The 23,880-nt window shown below is 35.9% G+C and overlaps 1 protein-coding gene and 1 non-coding gene across 21 annotated transcripts in view; both read right to left on the minus strand.

The window, feature by feature from the left end:
* The window catches only part of Usp54 (ubiquitin specific peptidase 54), a 113,463-nt gene that overhangs the window by 41,639 nt on the left and 47,944 nt on the right, over positions 1-23,880 (minus strand). For 19 of the 20 annotated variants that reach the window (XM_074079120.1, XM_074079117.1, XM_074079119.1 and 16 more), the window contains 2 exons: positions 21,052-21,893; positions 17,384-17,476 (listed from right to left, as the gene is read on the minus strand). In XM_074079120.1, coding sequence (XP_073935221.1) covers positions 17,384-17,476; positions 21,052-21,198 — 240 coding nt within the window. In that variant the 5' untranslated portion in view covers positions 21,199-21,893. Of the gene's footprint in view, positions 1-5,114; positions 7,311-17,383; positions 17,477-21,051; positions 21,894-23,880 lie in introns of those variants that run through there. The other variant, XM_074079127.1, reaches the window with a different exon arrangement.
* LOC141425280 (U8 small nucleolar RNA) lies at positions 22,588-22,722 on the minus strand. Its single transcript, XR_012450351.1, has one exon. It is a non-coding gene; the product is annotated as a U8 small nucleolar RNA (small nucleolar RNA).

The following is a 23,880-nucleotide window of genomic DNA, read 5'->3' on the forward strand; positions in this document are numbered from 1 at the left end:
CAATATCCATGTTTTTTTAATAAATCAATCAACCAATCATGCAATCATGTGATGTGGATAGATCTCATTAAGGGAAGGGATATTACTGAATCCCTTCTCTTTTTTTTTTTTTGGTGGTTTGAGCTCAGGGGCCTTGCACTTGTTCTGTAAGAACTCTTACCAATTTCAGTCACATCTTCAGCCCATTCTCTCTCCTTTTTTAAAAAACAAAGAAATCACATAGAAAAGCTGAAAAGAAGTTGGGCGTATTGGTACATTCCTGCAATTCCAGTAAGGAACTGCCTTAGAAGGCTGAGGGAAGAAAATTTTGAGTTCAAGGCCAGTCTGGGTTACATAGTGACTTGGGGAAGGGGGGGCAGTGGAGAGGGAAAGCTCAAATGAGTTGTGCTGATTTTCAAGTCAAATTGTTTTCCTCATTCTACCCTCTCACTAGCACCTTTCTTCCTCATACACATTGAATATCCATTCCTGTTCGTGAGGAGCTCCTCAAGAATAGATTACGAGTAACTTGCTATTATTTCCTTACAACAATTCCATATGATGTAGAAGAGGCAGTGCCAGCAATACATATATAGTATTATTTAACAAGCTGTGTTGACCCAAGCCTTGTATGCACATATGAATAATAAAATAAAAAAAAAATAAAAATAATAAAAAAAAAAACAAGCTGTGTTACCCTACAGCTTATCTACTATAATGACTCTTAAGTTATTTCAGATCAACTTGGGATCTATTTACAAGTCTCCTAGAGAGTCAGGTAAAGGCAGGGCCGTTACAAAGACAGCTCTTAAAATAGATCAAAAGGAAAGACTTAGGTCCACAGTTAAATAATTGGACATCGGTCCAATAATCTATAGATTTTGAAACTTTGGGGGAATAAGGAGAAACAAACAAAAAAAGAAAGTAGGAAAAGCAGTGAGTACTCCTATGAATTATATAACAGCCTAACAACCTAATGATTTGCTGAAAAAAGTCACTCCAGTTTAGCAAAATTTAGTGATTCCTACTGCTTCCCAGTCTGCTACTCTGCTCAATTATTACTGGTAAGACACTACAGACAAAAACCCTATCTCCTGAGCAAGGGATGGATGAAGTTTAGTCCTTTTTTTGGAGGAGAAAATTGGCTCCAGACAAAAAAGACATTAGTCTTTCTCAACACGGTTTTCTCAACAATTAAACACTATTATTCTAAGGTATCAGCTATTACTAGTGAGTTAACGTCTCTCCTATGTGTAGCACTACTTACAAACCAATCTAAGGAGAATTATTTCCTTGCAGTCTATGGTTTAGGTGACCCTGCTTGAGAAAGGACAGGATTCCCTCCACTCAGGATTCCATCTCACTCAGAGATGGAATGGTATGATAGTCAAGAACTTGAATTCTGAAGCCAAACTGCCTGGGTTTCAAAATCCCAGCCCTGACACCAGTTATATGACCTTAGGCAAGTAACGTAATTTCTCTAGATCTCAGTTTCCATTTCGAGAAAGTAAATAATAGTACTTTATTACTATTATGAGGATATAATCGTGAGGATTATGTGAGGATAAAATGAAATACAGATATAGATATAATCTATATAATAATAATATAGATTAGCATGTGTGTATGTTTATGTGTGTATGTTGTGTCTGTATACATATTTTAAGGCAGATCAATAGACTTAATACCTAGCAGCATAAGTGCTGAGTGTAAATTATTCTTCTTCTTGTTGTTATTGTTATTATATTTAGGAGTCATTTTTAAAAAGTCTGTCTGCCACAATCCTATGCTGAAGAAGAGCCCTGATGCTTCTACCCTGAGCTAACGACTCAGTCGCTGAGATCTGGATAGGAAGGTCTACTTAATTTCCTTGTTTTTGTTTTTGGCAGTACTAGGGTTTGAACTCAAGTCCTCACACTTGCTAGGCAAGCTCTCTACCACTTGAGTCACTCCACCAGCTTAATTTTCTATTTTGCTGCTCCCATTCAAGAAAGGCAGATTTCCCATGACCTAGATAATTAGGGTTTCAGCAGAGAAAGGAAAAGGTCTAAGGTCAGAGTTCTGCCTGCACCCACAGTAGAACAATAAATCTAGCTCTTGTTTTTAGTGGCACCAGTGTGTTCATGCCATATTATTTTCTCACCTCTTAATTAATTACATTTAGCCTTCTCCATATACACTGAGTATCTGAATGCATTCAGAAAGGCCTCTGACTGAATCTTCTATATTTTCTTATTTTAATTATATCAGTCTTGCTCTGCTATTGTTAGGAAAAAGCAAGTGTATTAGTGATGAAGTAGTGTGAGCCCATCCAGCATGCATCTGTGGAGCTGCAACTCTGGAAGAAACTGTAGCACAAAAGCCTTTCTGTTAGGGCAGCACACTAAGCCCTGTGTATCCTTCTCACATGAGCACAAGGGCTGGAACGGGCCTCCTCCTGTTCCCTTTTTCACCCTCCTCCCACCTTTCCCAGAGGGAGATCCTGTTCACTCCAAAGAAAGCCAAGAACATTTAGTTCAGCAATAAGAACAGGTGGCAGTACCAATAAGGAATAAAAACTGGTATTCTTCCAATTGCTGAGTTCTATGGCAGACAGAAAGGGCAAGAACTAAAATTCAGGAATTATTTTTCTTTATGGGGTCCCTGATGCTTCCATTTCAACAAGCGAAAAAAAATGCACCTTTGAAGTTTCTCTCTGCTCTTCCTCACAAGGTGAAACCAAAGATGTCTTCCTTTCTGTTCTCATGAAAATTACTTTTTGTCTGTTAACTATTTTCTTGGATGCAGTACAAAAGCAATATGACTTTAATGACTAAAAGCAGGTGCTTCCCTACCCATCTCACTTGGATCAAGAAGCAAACAATTCTGCCCACATGACCACATAATTATTTGGATTAGCAAAAACCATGTAAATAAGACAGAAGTGCCATAAAGACAGAAAGCCTTTGTATTTTGGCATCTACAAATGCAGCTGTTGCTTCAAGTTTTTTTCTCCCTAAAACACAGACCCCTTGCCTTTAGGCAGAGAACTGTTTATTTCTCTTTCAGAATTTCCTAACCTTGTGCTGGAGGCATGGCTCAAGTGGTAGAGCACCTGCTGACAATTTCCTAGCCTTACATCTAAAAGAAATCATAAGTAGATGTAGTAGTCATCAAGAAGAAAGGTTATCACTGATTTTGATGCTTTATGAGCCGAAGATCTTTGGAAAGTGCCTCAGTCAGCAATGCAATTTATCCCTAATAGGTATCCAGCAATACCTTTTGCAAAGACATAATATACTTTATGCCCTTCCATTAGCTCCATTCTTGGGATTTCTCTTCTTGATCTGTTCCCAAATTTGCTTATCATTTTAGCTGTCATAATCACCCTTTTTTCTACACCTTCTGAAAATCAGCCTAAATGTAGCTAATGTGGCTTGTAAACACAACCCCCTGAAAGGAAGATAAGGGAGCTAGTCTTTGAGGATTGTTGACTGCTGGAAAAAAATAACTTTCACAGGTTTTGTGTGTTCAAAAAATGTCGGAAGTTCTCTTTCAAGAGGAGGGAAGACTATGAAAATATTTATACTGTTGCTGTCCAAAATAATAATAAAATATTTTTAACATTTTATTGTAGAAAATTTCAAACATACCAAGAACAGACAGAATAGCATGGTAAACTCCCATATAACATTCATCCAACTTCAACAATTATCAGTCTATGGCCAATCTCAGTTCATCTATACTACATACCCACTTTTCCCACTCCCAGATCATTCTGAAGCAAATGACAGACACTTTTCATCCATACATAGTTCAGAAAATATTTCTAAAAAAAGGAACTCTTTTTATTTAAAGCATAACTACAATAGTACTGCACCTCAAAAAAGGGGTAAAAATAATTTCTTAGTATCAGATATCTAGTCAGTTTAATAGAAACTCTTGATCCAACTTTGGGGAAAATGAGAACAGCTGCCTAGTTTCTCCCTTGAGATTTTCTAACCTTATGTCTAAAAAACAGATATCTTCTAGACTTCCTGATTAGAAAAATGGTTGTTTTTCTAATATCCTATTTTAGTCCATTTATAGTAAATTAAGTTATCAATACCATATCTTCCCATAAGCTTAGGGCTTTATTTACATTCAATACATAACCCAATATTTTAGACTTATAGTGGTGAAGTTAAAGACTAGCAAAAGCTACCTATCACTCATTCCTGCTACCAATACAAAACAGGTATCTACAGACACAAAAGACAGAGACAAATAGAAACACTAAGGCCTCAAGACAATGAACAGAAACAGAGAGAAAGATGGACCAAATTCACCAGAAGATAATACTGCTTTTAGTGGAAATCATGAAATGATGTTGTGATTTTACATAATACAGTATAGTCAGTTAATTAATTTTTGCCAGAATAAAAAAATTCAAGACCCTCATAGATTACCAACACCATTCAAATCAAACCATATGCACTTAAAAGAGGGGTTTCTTCTAGGTATGCACAAATTTTGAGGTTGTGTAAAAATTTAGAGTCTACCATAAATTCTGCAAAAGAATTACTCAATAATGATCTACTACAGTCATACCCTTCTATTTGAATCTCATGTACAATTCTGAACTCCAAATTTTATGAAGGATTCAACTTTATACTATCCAGATTAAATCAGTTGAGAATACTTAGACTAGCCACAGACTAGTAGAACTTTAAGACTAAGGAGGGTTAATAAAGGAACCATACAAAAATGCTCATATCTATAGGCAATCAAAATGAGAAAGTTAAACATAAGTAAATAATATTTGGATTACACATAAGAACATAATTCCCCATGTATGAGCTGTTTATTACTAGCTAAAATTTCCAGGGAATATATTAGAAATCTAATTTCCTGCTTTAAATAGTTAGTCTGGGATAATGGGTTTATTCCTCTCTGATACTAGGCATGAAGAAATAATGAAGAACCCTAGTTCCTTAAATCTACAAAAGAAAAGACTAGATTAACAATGAACCATGAGTAATTTCTTATGTAATTTTATTCCCTGCGCTTATGCTTCAGTATCTAATAAAGGAACAATTCAAAAAATATTAAGGGATTTGTTCCCTGAACTCTCAGATTTCCCCTAATTAACAAGTGACTATCAGCAAAACACATACCTTCCTGCCCCATCCGAACAGTCTAACTGCTCTTCAGATACAAACATTCCAGGATATCATAGATATGTAAAAAACCTACTTTCGTTCCCACCAGCCCGCTCACTCCTAGCACCATTTCCCAGCTTCTATGCCTTACACTAGCATTCTTAAAAAGAAAAACCTTTAATTGAAAAGATTTGTTGAATTTCATCAATCAATACAACTTTCTTTTTTGCCTATAACAAAAAACACTGTGTCCTACATTCTGGCACTGCAAAGACTCTAGTACAATCCCTGGAAGGAGAACAAAATCTTTGTAGCAAACTAAGCACAGAAGACGGATTTCCTCTCCTGAACAGATACAAATAAATAAGCCAACAACACCAAAGTAAAGTCATACCCTAGGGGCTGGGGTTGTGAAAGGAGTTCCAATATGAATAATAAATAAGAACTCTGGGCTCTAGGCAATGACAATTTAGGTCAGGAAAAGTTTTTTAGTGATAAATGAAATAAATTTGGGGGTCCTGAGGAACCAGGGTAATTAGTACACAATCATCATGATTCAGAAAAAGACATTAAATCCTTTTAAACAAATCATCACCACTACTTGCATGTATGATTTGAAGGCTGAAATTATTAGACGGACTTAATATCAAGTAACATGGACTTGATTTTGAAGGACCCAAAGAAATGGTTTATCATAAATATTATGTACAAATCACGATAAAGCAATTATAAGCACTAGGTACGACATATACTCTTATACTTGGTGAATATTGTAAGGTATAAGAATACTGACAGAAAAAAAAAAAGAATACTGACAGATGTTCAGAAAATTCAAAAAAAATAATGAAGCTATGAACCAAAGATGTTCACATAAGGCCAATAGTAAGCACTTTTTAGTAACTGGTGCGAAATAAAGTACACAACTGGAAAAACAGGGATATTTATCTTTTAGTCAAATCCATCATGTAAAACATCAGGTATGGGAGAGTTGGCTAGCTTCTGATACACCTAGGAACATAATAGTTTTGGAGGTAAAAGGTTGTTCTATTTTGTTTTGTTTTTGTTGTTGTTAACAGTGGGTTCATGAGTGAACAATTACCCTAGCACCACAAATAAATAAATTAATTAATTAATAAAAAGAGTGAACAATTATGCTGAACATAATGAAATCTGACTTTACTGAATTGGCAAGTTTCTATGGAGTATTTTAAATAGAAGAATTTTGGACTACTCTTGTTTTGGAAATAATCTGAGGTAAGAATTTTATGTATCAAACTTAATACTAAATAATGCAAACATGTCATGAGTGGCCATCAAAAAAGAAATTCTTATTGGCCTCACCAAACATTCCTCTAATTTTAAATAGTGGAAAAATGAAATTTAAAAATACAGAATTATCCCCAGACCACAAACACAAAATAACATGGAACTTAATCGCAGAATACTAGATGACTACTTTGCTAATAAAAGTCCTATCCTTCACTTTTCTGTCAAAAGATCCTTTCCTGCCATTAACCTCAGTCCCACACCACACATACAGATACACACACAGATCTCACCTTTCCTTTACCAAGTGAGGCAGAAAGGCAATTACTAAACCCACTGAAAAAAGTGAGACCAAAAGTCAATATAAAAATCTCTTTCCAATGAAAGAGGACAACAGTAAGAGAGTTCATAAGAGAAAAGAAGAAAAAGAGAAGAAAAATGCAAGTACTAAAAATTCAATAACTTAAATCCAAGAACTACTAAATGAGTATTCCAGCCCAGGGAAGTAGAGTATTTATTATGGTATAGGCACTGTGCTAGGTACTGAAAGGAGCAATAAGAGGGAAAAAGAGCTGAGCTACTTTTCCCCAAAACACACTCAAGCCAAGATTTAGACAAATATTTTTTTCTTTGTGGTCCTGGGAATCGAACACAGGGCCTTATGAATGCTAAGCAAGCATTTTACCACTGAGCTACATTCACAGCATGAGCTAGTATTTTTAAAACTTCATCAAACCTGGTACAAACCTGTAATCCCAACTCTTGGGAGGCTGAAGCAGGATGATTATGAGTTTGAGGCCAGCCTGGGCTAAGTAGGAAGTTCAAAGCCAGCCTAGGATACGCAGCAAAAACAAAACAAAAAAAAACTCAAAACAAAAAACTTCATCAAGAAGATAATTTCTGGAGCTAGGGATATACCTGAGTGGTAGAGTTTTGCCTAGCTTGCACAAGACCCTGAGTTTGATCCACAGCATCACAAAAAAAGTAATTTCTTTTTTTGGAGGTACTGGGGTTTAAACTTAGGGCCTCACGCTTGCTAGGCAGGCACTTTACCATTTGAGCCACTCTGCCAAGCCCCTTTTGTGTTGGGTATTTTTGAGATAGGGTCTTATTTTTTTTGCCCAGGCTGGCCTCAAACCACAATCCTTCTGATCTCTGCTTCCAAAGTAGCTACAAATATAGACGTGAGCCACTGGCACCCAGTTTAAAAAAAAAAAAAAGTAATTTCTCAAGCAGAATTCACAATAGTGAATGTTGTTTGGCAAAAGGAATAGTTAACACTCCAGGCAAAGTAAACAGCATCTGCTACAACTCATGAATGGATTAAGAAAACGTGGTATTTATGTACAATGGAATTTTATTCTGCCATAAAGAATGAAATTTTGTCATTCACAGGTAAATGATTAGAACATCAATTTGGGGGAGAACAGTACTGGGGTTTGAACTCAGGACCTCATGCTTGCTAGGCAGGAACTCTACCACTTGAGCCATTTCACCAGCCCAGTTTTATGTTGGATATTGTGGAGATATGTCTCACAAACTATCCATTTGAGCTGGCTTAGAATGGCAATCCTTCTTGATCTCTGCCTCCTGCGTAGCTAGGATTACAGAAAAGAGCCATTGGTGCCCAGCTGAACATCATCTTAAGTGAAGTCAGAAAGACAAAGGTTGCATGATTTCTCTCACATGTGGAAGACAAAAATCAAATACAAATACAAGCATTATCATATACACATATAAATATATACAGAACATGCTTCCAAAAATGTAACTGTTAGGAGACTAAGGGGGGAGGAAAGGAAGAAAAAAATGATAGTGAATAATATCGAAATACATCCCATCTATGTAAAGAACAAGATACAACAAAACACACTGAAAACTGTTGAGAAACTAAAGCAGATACCTTAAAGCAGCTGAGGCCAATAGGAAAAGGGGAACAGGTACTAGAGAAAAGGTTAGATCAAAAAGAATTAACCTAGAAGGTAACACCCACGCACAGGAAATCAATGTGAGTCAATGCCCTGTATAGCTATCCTTATCTCAACCAGCAAAACCCCTTGTTCCTTCCTATTATTGCTTATACTCTCTCTACAACAAAATTAGAGATAAGGGCAAAATAGTTTCTGCTGGGTATTGAGGGGGGGGGAGCGGGAGGGGGTGGAGTGGGTGGTAAGGGAGGGGGTGGGGGCAGGGGGGAGAAATGAACCAAGCCTTGTATGCACATATGAATAATAAAAGAAAAATGAAAAAAAAAAAAAAAAAAGAAAACTGTTGAATATAAGGTAGGGGAGAAAGGGAAGGAAGAATAGTGGAGGGGACTATTCTTAACAGTGGAGACTGTTTTAAGCACAATATATTTACAAGCAAAATACCACTAAACAATGAATATACACAAACAATGAAGGACAGGAATGGAAAACAGGTCATGTTAAGAAGAGGGCATTAGTGGGAGGGAGAAAGTAAATGAAGAGCATAAAGAAAGATGAATATGGTGAGGTATTTCCTATACATGTATGAATATAAACACTGAAACCCGTTGAAGTTATTTTAAGGAGAATGGGGTAGAAGGGAGAATAATGGAAGGGATGAACCAAACCAGAGTATAATACATGTATACATGGAAATGTCACAATGAAACCCCCTATATAACTATCATGTACTAATAAACATGTTTTCAAAATTTTTTTGGAATAATTTGTGTTTTGTTTTCTTTTTTTATTGTTGCACTGGGGGTACATTGTGGCAGGCATTTACAAAAGTTCTTAGAAGTATATCATACTTGAATTCACCCCCTACATCATTTTTCTTTATCCACTCTTCCCCCATTCCTAGAACAGTTTCAACAGGCCTCATTTTTCTATTTACATACACATGTACACAGTATTTTTAAGCATGTTTTTTTAAAAGTGAATGGCATCTGAAATGTCTAAGAGGTTAGGCACAGCAAGGCACCGTGTGCTCTCATAGCTAAAATGAAGAGAGTCTGGGCAAGGAAAGGAGAGGAAAAGAAAGCATGAAATTAGGTTTTAAAATGTCTATAATTATGAATTTTTAACTGATTTAAGACACAACTGGGAGTCACTTCAAGATTATGAGGTAGTAAATTATAGCACTCTAGGTTATTCTTAAATGAAGTAGGAAGATATTAGAGAAGAATTTAGGGATCTGGAAAAAAAAAAACCCCAAAAACACTTTCACCATAACAGTAGATAAAAAGACTTACTACCAGCAATACCAGAGAAAGTATAAAAAGAAATGAGAATCACTGTGGTAGAATTCAGACAATTTTCAGTTTTCTATTTTATACTTTAGAATGCATTTTAGAATGACTGCAGTACTTATTTTATAATAAAAATCATGATACAAAAAAGAACTAACATGTTTGTGTGTACGTGTGTATATATATGCGCATAGGTGTGTGTGTATGTATATATAACCAAGTAAGAAAAATAAGTGTCCATGTATCCACCATCCAATTTAAGAAATGAAAAAATTAACAAAGATCTTGAGGCTTCCCCAATTAATTACATTCTTCTCCCTATACTTTCAGAAGTAACCACTATACTAAATTTTGTGATAATCATTCCCTTTTTCCCTACAGGTTATTCTGTTTTGTTTTGTTGTAGGGCTGGTGTTTGAACTCGGGGCTTAAGCCACGTCTTCAGTCCATTTTGCTCTGGTTATTTTGGAGATGGGGGCTCACGAACTATTTATCTAAGCCCTCCATCCTCCCAATCTCAGCCTCCCAAGTAGCCAGAGTTACAGGTATGAGCCACTAGCACCTGGCTTTTTCTCTACTGTTTTATCACATGGATATATCCTTGAACAATATGTTTAGTTTTGCCTGTGTTTGATTTGTATATAAATAGAATCATAATTTATATAGTCTTCTAAGATTTGCTTTTTTCATTCAATGTGGTATTTTTCAGATTATTCCAAATAGATATATGCAATGGCAGGCCATCATTTTTACTATGATATAGTATTTTTCTACAGGGATAAACCATCATTTTTAAATCTACTAAAGTCAGAACTGGTTCTTCCATTTTTCTGCAATCACAAAAAAAATGCTACTCTGAACATTCCTGATTATATCTTCTGTTACATATCAAGAAGTTTTCTACAACTATCTAGGAGAACAACTGCTGGGTAGTAGGTTACATGCAAGTTCAGTTTTACTAAGTGAAGATAAACTGTTTTGCTAGGCAGTGGTATCAATTGATATTCCAATCAGCAATGCAAGTAAGTTGTCATTTATTTCAACTTCTTGATAACACTTAATATTAAAATCAAATTTCTACCTACATGAAAAGTATGGTTTGATTTACATTTCTTAAATTATTAAGCATCTAAAGGATTATTAAATTATTATAAATTATTAAGAATCTAAAGGATTCTTTGAGGATCCTCTAGATAGCCTATTCTGAGAAATACCTGCTTTTAGCTTTGCCTAGTTTTTCTCTTGACTTACTTATATTTTACTTATTCTTTATTGGAGTTCTTCTCTAGCGTTCTGTGCCATGTACTATTGCAGACATTTTCCCGTAGTTTTTAGTCTTGTCTCTTTACTCTCTACAGAGTCTTCTGGTAAAGAGAAATTCTTAAATTTTCTATAGTACAATGTATCAAATTTTTAATCTTATACTCTTCATGTCATATTTGAGTCCTTAAATTTTTAATATTATACTCTTCACGTCATAGTTAATGAGTCCTTCCCTGTCCCTGAGATCGTGATTTGTCTCTCACAGTTTCTTCCAAAACTTCAACTTTTACCTTTCACATTTTAGTCTTTAATTCACCTGAAATTCTTTTGTTTGAAACAATATAAAATAGGGGTCAAATTTCTTTTTTCCATATGTATAACCAGTTTTCTAAGTAACACTGAAAAGTCCACTTTCTCTTTGATTCATAAGGGAAGTGGCAAATTTTCAATGTTTTTTCTTAACTTTTGGTTATGCTCCATTGGTTTACTTATAATACTGCATTGTACTACAAATAAACTACATTTATTTTAGTTTTATAAATCTTGATATCTCAAAATATGATAGTTGTCAGTACTGTTTGCCAAATATTTCTGGTTCTTCTTCTTCCTGTGGATCATAATGGGATGGTACTTCCTGGTTCCCTTGTGATTCAGGTTAGACAAGATGGTTAGCTCTGGTCAATGAGTTATGAGCAGAAGAGACCTGAGGAGCATCTAGTTGCCTGTACAAAATCCTTTAAAGCTCTTTGTCCCTCCTGCCTTAGCAACTAGTCATATTTAATACAGTTAGCTGGGTGCCAGTGGCTCATATCTGTAATCCTAGCTACTGTGGAGGCTGAAATAGGGAGGGTCTCCTCAGTTCAAGGTCAGCCTGGACAAATAGTTCACAAGACTCCATCTCCAAAATAACCTGGGTAAAAAGGACTGGATGTATGGCTCAAGAGGTAGAGCACCTGCTTTACAAGTATGAAGCCTTGAGTACAAAATCCCTGACCCCACCAAAAAAATGTGTGAATACGTATTTATGTATACACATATTTTTTTAATATGGTTGTAACTTTGGCACATGCTTCAGAAAAACCTGATGTATAACAACTAACTGCCAAAGACAAAAAGGTGCTAAGAGACCAAAGAAAGGGGCAGACAAATCCAGGATTGCAGAAAAATGCAATTTATGAGGGAATTAAGGACAGAAGTGCGTCTTGGGAGGCAGCAAAATTGGAGGATTCCCGTATCACAAGGTAAGAGGAAAGGGTTTACATATTAAACTTGAAAAGGTGGGATGTGGCCAAAAGGAATGTACCTAGGCTTTCAAAAAAGTGTTTTATGTCAGTTAAGAAACAATTCAGTGTGGTGCAGGTGGCTCACGCCTATAATCCTAGCTACTTAAGGAGGTAGAGATCAGGAGGATCATGGTTCAAAGGCAGCTGGGGCAAACACTTCAAGAGACCTTACCTCAAAAAAACCCTTCACAAAGAATGAAATGTTATCATTCGCAGGTAAATGGATGAAACTGGAGAACATTATTCTGAGTGAGGTTAGCCTGGTCCAAAAGACCAAAAATCGTATGTTCTCCCTTATATGCAAACATTAGATCAAGGGCAAACACAAGGGGATTGGACTTTGATCACATGATAAAACGAGAGCACACAAGGGAGATATGAGGATAGGTAAGACACCCAAAAAACTAGATAGCATTTGTTGCCCTCAACACAGAGAAACTAATGCAGATACTTTAAAGCAACTGAGGCCAATAGGAAAAGGGGACCAGAAACTAGAGAAAAGGTTAGTTCAACAAGAATTAACTTAGAAGGTAACACACATGTACAGAAAAGCAATGTGAGTCAACTCCCTGTATAGCTATCCTTATCTCAACTAACAAAAACCCTTGGTCCTTCCTATTATTACTTATACTCTCTCTTCAACAAAACTAGAGATAAGGACAAAATAGTTTCTGCCTGGTAGCAAGGGGCTAGAGGGGTAAGGGAGAGAGGGAGGGGCGGGGGAAAGGGGGGAGAAATGACCCAAACATTGTATGCACATATGAATATAATAAAAAAAGAAAAAATAAATTTACCTTGTATGCACATATGAATAATAAAAGAAAAATGAAAAAAAAAAGAATTACACAACTGGATGTTTTAAAAATTCACTTAAAAAATAAAATGGCTCATTGCTTTTAAATAAATAAATAAATAAATTTTAAAAATTCTAATTTAAAAAAAAAAAAGAAAACCTTCACAAAAAAGGGCTGGTGGAGTGGCTCAAAGTGTAGGCCTGGAGTCCAAACCCCAGCACCTCAAAAGAAAAAAAAAAGAAGAAACAATTCAAACATCTATAGCAGGTACAAAATGGTCCACTGACTATCTTAATTTGGAATGCATGCTAGGTTTACATGCTAAGCAAAAGTGTTGGTTAGAACCAAGATGACTCCATTCATGTCAATTTGGATCTACACAGCACTTGAATTCCTGAATGACTACATAATAAGTAGAATTTCCCTACTAATATAGGGGACAAATAATATGAATGAAAAAATAAATCTCTGGTATATTTATCACTGAGATTTTAGGTTTGTTTGTTACCACATAATAATATACTTTGCCCAATACATAGAGCAAGCTGTTATTCTTCAGGAGTATCTTGTCTGTCTTTCACTGTCATATAAATACCCAGAAATGACTTTTCTCAGCTTCTAAGAAAAAAATGTAATAATCATAATAATAATTAATACTAACCCACTGGAAAACATGGAAATGTTAGAAATTAGTAGGCATTATCTAAAAACATTTCACACATATATATATATCCTATGATTCAGTAATCCCAATTCTGGGCATGTACATAAAATAACTGTGGTCAGGCCCATGTGGCTCACACCTATAATACTAGCTAGCTACTTGGGAGGCTGAGATTGGGAGGATTGTTGTTCTAGGCAAACCTGGGCAAATAGTTTGTGAGACTCCATCTCCAAAATAACCAGAGCAAAGTGGACTGAAGGTGAGACTAAAGCAATAGAGTGCCTACATTGTAAGTGGAAGCCCTGAGTTCAAACCACAGTCCCATTGAAAAATAAATAAATAAAAGAAACATGGACACATATACAGACATATACAAGAATGTTCTCAGCACTATTGTTCATAAAAATCAAAACACTGGAAACATTCCAAATGATTAACATCAGTAGAATGGATAAAATGATTTATTTGCACAAAGAAATACCAAATAATGAAAATAAACTAAATCAACATACAACGTGGATGATTTTATAAACACATTGCTGAACTAAAGAAAATACATAAAATTTAAAGCAAATTATTCCATTTACAATAAAGTTTCAAAAACAAGCTGGATTTTTATTCATTCATTCATTTATTTATTTATTTATTTATTTATTTATTTATTTATTTATTTATTTATTGTGTGTGTGTGTGTGTGTGTGTGTGTGTGTGTGCGCCACTGGGGATCAAACCAAACCAAGAGCCTCAAACATGCTAGGTAAGTGCTCTATCACTGAACCACATCACCTGGCTTTGGTTTAGTTTGGTTTGGTTTTCTAACAGTCCATCACCTCATTTACAAATAATGACAATTTTGTTTCCTTTTATTTACCCTTTGTGTCTTTCTATTGTTTTTCTTGTATTACCTACCAGAATTGGGTTCAGTGAGGAATTGTATTATTTTCATATCTTATGAAAATATTTTTCAAATGGGCAACAAAGAGACATCCCACAGGAAGACTTAGGTTCTGATGGGCCCTCCAGGTTACTCCTTCATATACTCATTATTCCTTTATTCCCTTTTTTTTTTTTTTTTCAGTACTAGAGTTTAAACTAGTGCTCTACTACTTGAGGCACTCTACCAGCACCTCATTATTCTTTTCTTCTCTTAAAAAATGAAGCCCTACAGCCTGGATGCAGGATAATCTCTTGAAAACTATTACTATTCTAATTATTTACATTTCTCAGCTCCTAGAACCAACTCTAGTTCATCCACATTTTTAAACTAATCCACTTGCATTGTAAATCTATTTATGATTTTCAAATTAAATGTACAGTCAGGTGCTGGTGGCTCATGCCTGTAATCCTAGCTACTTGGAAGGCTGAGCTCAGAATTGTGGTTTGAAACCAGCCCTGCCAAATGGTTCTTGAGATCCCATCTTCAAAATAACCAGAGCAAAATGGACTGGAGGTGTGGCTTAAGCGGTAGAGCACCTGCTTAGCAAACATGAAGCCCTGAGTTCATACACCAGTCTATGAAAAAAAAAAATTTTTAAGTGTACAATAATTTAAAGAATGCAAACATCTAAAATGTGAGGTGTATGCAAGCCAATTATTAAATATTTATATAGCATTGCAGGATAAGAAGTACTTTAGAGAGGAAAAACAAACCAAATCTTTAATATACTCCCAATATAAGAGGCAGGGAAGGATAATAAATCTCTTGGTTAGTTTGTGCAGTGATATAATCAGGAAAATACCAGAATGCCAACACATCCCCAGAGTTATGAAATCCCAAAATACAGACTTTGATCCCCTAAGCCCATTTACCTATCCATCACAAGCAACTTTTTTTGAAAGAATCTCAAGAAACTTCCTTAGTCCAAACAGATTGAAAAACAATTTTCCTTCTGTACTTGAGTGTCTCACGGTGTGTTCCATAAAGTCTAATGGCTAGTTTTCATTTCTCTAGCTTCTAAGATAGTGATTTATGTTAAAGTAACAATTTGTCATTCTGGAGAATGAAACATAACAAGAGTGTGGCAACCAGTCCTTCAGAATGCTTCCTGGGTCAATAAATAGTACAGTACTGTCCCAACTAGTAAAAGGCATATCGGAAGTCATATAGGTTCTATCGTCCCTTCTTGGTACAGATAAGAATTTCCAGTTTCAGAAGATTCTTCTACCAGGAATCTCCCTAGGATTAACATCTCCTTCCTAAGTGTCTCCCTACCATCATTTTAATGCCACAAATCATACTTTCCTTGAACTTACTGACCAAGTGGACACTGTATTGATCTAAAGTTAGATAATTAATATCAATGTACCATCCATAAGTAAGGTTAAATGCTCTTTTGGATAGATTTGCCTTAATGGATAAAGTAGGAAATATTCATCAACTTGTAAAAAAGATTTACTTGGTTTATTAAAAATCATACTTAGGCCAGGTGCACTGGCTCAAGTCTGTAATTTTAGCCCAGGCATAAAGCGAGACCCTATCTCAAAAAATAACCAATGCCAAGAGGGCTGGTAGAGTGGCTAAAGTGGTAGAGCTCCTGGCTAGCAAGCTCAAGGTTCTGATTTCAAACTCTAGTACCGAAAAACAAACAAAACAAGTTATAATAGTTTCAAACAAAGGATGGCAGGGGAGATGTAGCACAGGAAGTTCAGAAGTCTCAATTCCTTCTAAGGACCTATCACAGACTTAAAACTCCAAAATGATACCGTCGAAGAAATTTGAGTCTGATGTTACAAATAATCAATATAATTTGGAAATCCTCCAAGAATTTCTGGTCACAATTCCTGTTTTTTGTTTTTTTTTTTTTTAATAAAAAAGCAACTAAATTAAATATGCAATGATCATATCCCAAGCATTCCTATGACAGGAATGCAGACTTCCAAGACTAAAGAATGACTCTGGAAGCTTACTAAGAACTCATTTGTATGATACATATCCATCTAAACACAACTAACCCATTATATACCTGAACCAAGAAAACAGGGAAGCAACATGTTGATAAAAGATGTGTCCTTTACATATTCTCTTTAGCAGTAAACCTAAAATATAAACCAAAACTCTCATCTTCTTTGCCTCTATACAGATCTCCAGTTTCATTTTATTCAGAAACAAAAAATTTGAGGCCAAGCAATACATGAAGAAAAGAATTGGCATAAAGAATCTATGGGAAACATTAGGAAATGGGAAACTTTTTGAACTTAGTTCCAACAAACAATAGTTAATTCCAGCAAAAGCACTTAGTTATTTATTCTTAGCCAGGTGCCAGTGGATCTTGCCTGTAATCCTAGCTGCTTGGGAGGCTGAGATCAGGAGGATCACAGTTCAAAGCCAGTCCAGGCAAATAACTTGAGATACCCCATCTCCAAAATATCCAGAACAAAATGGACTGGAGGTGTGGCTCAAGTAGTAGAATGCTTGCTTTGTAAAGGCAAATCCCTGAGTTCAAAGCTCAGTCCCACCAAAAATAAAAAAAAATTTAGTTGTTTATTCTTTCAAAATGAAAATTTAACTTAGCTTCTCAGGTAAATACTCAAAGCAGAAGCAACTACAATAGGATCCTATCACATCAAATAGAATTATATAGGCAAAAAAAAAGGGGGGCGTTCAGAAAAAAAAGACTAAGCTATCTATTATTATTTTGAAGCAAACAAAACTAATCACATCAATTTTTGTTCAAAACCACAGGCAAATAATCTGGCAACAAATTTTTTAGAACAGCCCTAACTGACAAACCAACCTCAATACTAAACATTTGGCAACCTACAGATAATGAGAGGAAAAAAACTGAAATACTTACCTTAAGAGCACAAAAGATGCAGGAATCTCCCATGCACTTATGAGTTGTGAGCTGCCTAAAGCTACGTCGGAAGATATCCAAGTGCCACAAAACCTTACAAAAAAGGAAAAATACTTCATTACTCTCTAGTCACCATTTAAATTCCAGAGTTCAAACAAGCAGGTAATGATCGCTGTGTGTGTGTGTGTGTGTGTGTGTGTGTGTGTGTGTGTGTGTGTATTCCCAAGAGAAAACTTCATTCTAGTGTCATTAGAACAAATCTCAAAAAAGGTAAGATAGCCGGGTGCTTGTGGCTCATGCCTGTAATCCTAGCTACTCAGGAGGCAGAGATCAGGAGGATCATGGTTCAAAGCCAACCCTGGGCAAAGAGTTTGTGAGACCCTATCTCGAAAAAACCCATCACAAAAAAAAGGGCTGGTGGAGTGGCTCAAGGTGTAGGCCCTGAGTTCAAACCCTAATACCACACACACAAAAAAAGTAAGATATCTAACAAAAGAGATAAATGCACATATTCTGAAAAAGACGATCTGAAAATGAAGTGAAGGTCACAGTGAAAATACACCATGAGATATATCAAAGGTGAGCCTGAAGAAGAAATTTAGGAGTTAAAAGCTACAGAATAGGGCTGGAGATATAACTTAGTGGTAGTATATTTGCTTGGCATGTATAAGGTCCTAGGTTCAATCCCTAGCACTGCAAAAAAAAAAAGCTGGAGAATAAGGATTTTTTTTTTAATAGCCTACCCAAAACCAAGAAAAGGAAGAATATTTTTAAACTTGTATCAGAAGTTTGAACTATAATGTGAAATTTTGTCTTTGTTAGAATTCATGATTTTTGAACTTCTGAGACAAATGTGACTTCCTTAAGTCAACAGGATAAAAAGTAATGGTGACATCTTCATAGTACATACCCTTGATGTGATGTAATAAGAATGGTATTTTACTTTTGTGGTCTTCCTCCTAAAAATCCGTAACTCCAGTCTATCTAATCATAATACAAACATTAGACAAAGTCCAATACAGGAACAATCTACAAAATACTAACCACTAGTTAAAATTGTTAAGGTTGTCAAAAACAGAGATTCTGAGGAACTGTCACAGCAAAAAGGAGCCTAAGGAGACATGACAAGTAAATGTAAATATGGTAATCTGGAAGGGATCCTGGAACAGAGCAAGACACTAGATAAGGAGATCTGACTCCCTCTGCTTCCTGCTTTTCCAACCCACCCAGCCCATATGGCCAGGTGGGGCCACCATTGCTTTTTGTAATACCTTTCCCTTCACTTTAATAAACTCTTACCTCCCTTATAAGAAAAAAACAAAAAAACAAAAAACTAAGGAGGTATGAATAAACTGTGAACTTTAGTTTAAAAAGAAAAGAAATAATGCAATTAATAGCATCTCCTTCCAGTTGGAAAAAAGTTCCCTTGCTAGGAAAATATAACACTTGAAAAGTATTACTTCCAGAGTCCCAGATCACAGCACATCGAGGGAGCTTCTTTTACTTGTATGTCTCAAGATGCATATTCTAGAAGTTCTTTGAAGCAGGCTATGCTATAAAAATAACACCTTTTATAACAAATGCAATAGGTTCAACACATCTGTGATCCAACTTTCATATCAAAGGTAGCTATTAGCTCATAGTAACAATTATTTTCAACTTATAACATGATTATAGTAGGCAACTGAAAACCACCAATGCCTCAACCTTTAAATATGTATACAGAAATATGTGTGTGTCCTAAAAAACTAGCTAGCATTTGTTGCCCTTAACGCAGAGAAACTAAAGCAGATACCTTAAAGCAACTGAGGCCAATAGGAAAAGGGGACCAGGAACTAGAGAAAAGGTTAGATCAAAAAGAATTAACCTAGAAGGTAACACCCACACACAGGAAATCAATGTGAGTCAATGCCCTGTATAGCTATCCTTATCTCAACCAGCAAAACCCCTTGTTCCTTCCTATTATTGCTTATACTCTCTCTACAACAAAATTAGAAATAAGGGCAAAATAGTTTCTGCTGGGTATTGAGGGGGGGAGCGGGAGGGGGTGGAGTGGGTGGTAAGGGAGGGGGTGGGGGCAGGGGGGAGAAATGAACCAAGCCTTGTATGCACATATGAATAATAAAAGAAAAATGAAAAAAAAAAAAAAAAAAAAAAAAGAAATATGTGTGTGTGTGTGTGTGTGTACAGTATGTGTTCTAGATGCCACTGGACATTAGAATGAAAAGTAATATGCATTACTGTTTTAACTGACAAAATAATATAGAAAGAAATAAAACTACAAACCAGGACTATGGCCAAGAAGGAGGCAAACATACATCACTGCTTTATTTTGCCTGCTTCTAAATTGCAAAAAGTATCATTAGTACATAAAGTCACTCAAAAACCTGATACAGCAATACAGCTGGTGGAGTGGCTCAAGAAGTAAGAGTGCCTACCTAGCAAGCATGAAGCCCTGAGTTCAAACCCCAGTGCCACCACCAAAAAAAAAAAAAGAAAGAAAAGAAAAACCTACTATATAGCACCTGGGAGAAAAAGCTAACCAATCTTATCTAATTATATGAAATTTGTGGTAATAATTAGGGAACTCTTTCTATAGGCTTGACAGCATAGGATTTTTTTAATGTTTTCAAATAAAAACTTGAAAACTGAGAAAGAATATAAAACTTTTATTACATAGATAAGCTTGGAAAGATTCTTGTATTATGAATGAGGGAACTCGGACACTATTACCTGTTCAAGGTCACAAGGCTAGTCTATAAAAGGGCTAAAACTAAAATCTAGGTTTCAAAATTCCAATGTTCTTTTAGCAAATACATTGTCCTGGTTTTCCCTCTCTCCCTCCCTCTTCCCTCCTCCCCCACCATAGCAATCTATTTTCTTATTATATCTAAGGAGTCAAGCTAACATTTTGACTAAACATAATTATTTTGGTTAGAAAATTTCATTTATTTTTACTGCAAAAAAGGAGAAAGGAGGGAAGAACATAATACTCTATAGGCCTGACTAGGCAGAGCAAACACAGGGGAAGCTTTGGGATTCCAAGACCACTAATGTGGTATGCAACAACAAAAGGGAAAATCTTGGATGGACAATCACCTTCATGGAACTGACTTTTCAGTATCTCTTTTCAAGCTTATCTAACCAGGTGCCAATCCATGAATCAATAGGAGATCTCAGAAGGAGGAGATGAAGGAGTGGACAAAGACTGTCTCATTCAGTGTGTGAGCTAAGAACATGAATATTATGAGACAAGAACAACATACCTGGAGGTCTTTTGACTTGTAGGAAGAATTTTGCTTTCTATTTTAGAAAAAAGTAACTAGGATAATAAGACAGCTTGTCTCAAAAAGAAAAAAAGGAAACAGAACAAATTGTTCAGGGGAAAAAAGTTGACAAACAAGTAGAAAGATCACCTGGCAGGTAAATAATAGTAGTAGTTACAGTTGTTATTATTTATATTGTCATTATGAATCCCTATTTTTCAAATGAGGTAACTGAAATTCAAAGAGATAAAGAGACCTGGCTAAAACCACACAGGTAAGCTTTAAAAATAATCTCAAGTTACCAACTCAGACTGTCAAGTACTATATTTAAAAAAAGAAAAAAAATACAGTATCAGCAACTAAAAGTGAGAGTTCACCAAAAAAGAAAGAAATTACCCTTACCTGCAGGGCACTATTGAGGAAGCAGCTGTTTTGCCCTGGCTCATTGCTGAGGCCTTTGCTGGGAGCTATGGAGGTTGAACTTCGAGGTGCAAACATTCCTTGGACACTACCACGGCCCCCTGAAAAATAACTTCTTTTCCAAGACATTATTGTTCACATTTAGCCTGAAATTGCAGAGAAGGTTTTCTATCTTTTCAGCAAGGAATTTTAGTCTGCTGAAGTCCTCAAAAGAAAGAGAATCCAGAGTTTAGTGAATTTATGTTGAAAGACTCTGAATTTACAACCTTCTAAACATCATCTCTGCAAACTCAAAGGATTCAGGTATCCTCCTACATCCAGATAATAGAGCTGTCTGTCCCTCACTCGCTCCACTATTCAAAATGTAACATGGCACAGAACTAATCTAGAGAGATTCTTAGATATTGCTTCCTTCTTTTTTTTTTTTTTTTTAACTGCCTCCAAAAAGTCCTGGTGAAATGGAAATCATCAACTCCAACAGCACCCAGGATCAAGGTGAGACATGTTCTTCAGTGTTGCTTATAATGCTTCTTGTGGACTGAAGATTTTTCCAACTGGAAGAAGAGGCAGGAATCCAATATAACCCTTCTCGCACTCTATTGCCTTGTCTAATCATCCTCTGTAACAAAAACCTAAGTTCTGAACAATTTAAAAGATCCTGCGTACAAAACCTAGAAGCTGGTCTGGATTATCTGGAGTTTTGGTTGATGTTCTTGGCTGCTTCTTTTTAAAGTGTCCCAAGTTTCTTCTATCGTCTCAATCAGATCTTCAGAAAGTCTCTTCTCTTTTCTTCTAGGACTAGAATAGCCAGCTGTGCCAGAGAGCTTTAACAGAAAGAAAAAAAAAGCAAAAGCTTGCGTCACTTAATGACTCTGCTGGCTTTGCACTGTTCTGCCAAGATCAACGTTGCCTCACCTCTCACTATAAACTTGAAACCTTGGCAAATAATACCAAATAAAAAAAGAAAAATAAGAAAAAAACCTAACAAAAACAGAGAAACACTCAAACTAAAGAAAATAAACGGTGTGAGCAGCTGAACTTCCATAGGAAACTTCTCTGAAGTTCTTAAATTTTCTTAAAGGGGATCTGGATAGAAATAAAAACTAAATACAAACTTTCCAGAAAAAAAAAAAAAAAGAGTACCAAGTAAGCACACACCAAAATAGGAATTAAGTTTCTTTTGGATATTGTGAGCAAAACACTTTTTTAAAGGTGTTTTCCATGTATGGTTATGAAAAACCTGCTTAAAGGTGAAAAAGACAAGTTAACAATGATCAACTCTATTTTTTTTATAGACCATTTGCAGTATCGACACAGTGACCATTTTATAGAAAACAAGAAACATACAGAATGATGCTTTGTTTATCTAAGCTCTCAGAATTAAAGCAACGTAGCAAACATGCATATTTGGGTACAAAAACACAGATACACTTATAGAAGCTCAAATAATACATCATAGTAATTACAAACACTGACAATTATCACCTTAGGAAAATCAATACAGTGATTGCCAGGAGAATCAGATAGGAGCAACCAGGGTGTTTTAAGTCCTGGTTACGCAGAGACACTAATCACGTTTCATACGAATTCCAATCATCATGTTCTATCTACCCTCCAAAAGGAGGAACAGTTAAGGATTATCCCACGTGATGATGTCTATTCTTGAGTAAAGATGTTACATCCCAAAGAAACACATAAGGGATAAGTAAACTACATATCCCTAACATCCAGTCCAACAGACCTAAATCTTCTCCTGCCATGCTTGTTTTTGTTTTGTTCTGTTTTGTTTGCCAAAGAAACAGAGGAATCCTTATATCAGAGGAGTTCACAATCAGAGGCCCTTCATTTACCAACATTCAGTTTCAACCCATCAAAATGCTATACAGAAACAATGAGTAATACCAAAGCAAGCACCTTTCCTGGAAAGAAATCATCTGCTCTTAAGCTTTTAAAATTCCCTGTACATTGCCATGTCAACAAAAAGAAAAAGAACTATTAAATTTCTAATAGCCCCTCAAGATTTTCCCTTCCTTTCTATCATATGTACCACTTCAAAAAGCAAATAGGGCTGGGCACAGCGACTCAGGACTGTAATCCTAGCTACTCAAGAGGTAAAGATTGGGAGGATCAAGGTTCGAGGCCAGTCCAGGAAAAAATTTCATGAGACCCTATCTCAATAAATAAAAAGCAGGGTGAGGTGGCATGTACCTGTCATTCCAGCTACTCAGGACACGTAAGTACAAGGATTGTGAGGCCTTATTCAAAAAATAACTTAGGCAAAAAAGAGCTGGCAACATGGCTCAAGTGGTACACCACCAGCCTAGCAAGTGCCAGGCCCTGTGTTCAAACTCTAGTACTGCCAAAACATAAAATAAAAAGCAAATAGGACATGGCATAGTAGCACACACTGTGATCCCAGCACTCAGAAGGCAGAGGCAAGAAGATCTTGAATTCAAGGCCAGCCTGGGCTACATAGCAAGACACTGTATCAAAAAACAAAAAAGCAAAAATGCTCTAACATCTTAATCATTGTCTTAAGAAAGTACCTGGCATTATACAGTGTACTCTTGAAAAAACTGAGGCACAGAATACTAAATGATTACACAAGAGCTGCAGAATCAGTTTAAGTAGTAGAGAACCTACTAGCAAACTCAAAGCTCTGAGTTCAAAACTCTGGTGCCATCAAAAAAGCAAACAAACAAACGGTTGCACAAGACTCTTCTTTCCCTTCTCTAAATTCCCACACTATTTATAATTTTCATAATCTACATGTCACAATTAAAATATTTGATTTTACACTGTACTGTCATA

This window comes from Castor canadensis, chromosome 7 (assembly GCF_047511655.1).
Source record: "Castor canadensis chromosome 7, mCasCan1.hap1v2, whole genome shotgun sequence".
Classification (NCBI taxonomy): domain Eukaryota; kingdom Metazoa; phylum Chordata; class Mammalia; order Rodentia; family Castoridae; genus Castor; species Castor canadensis.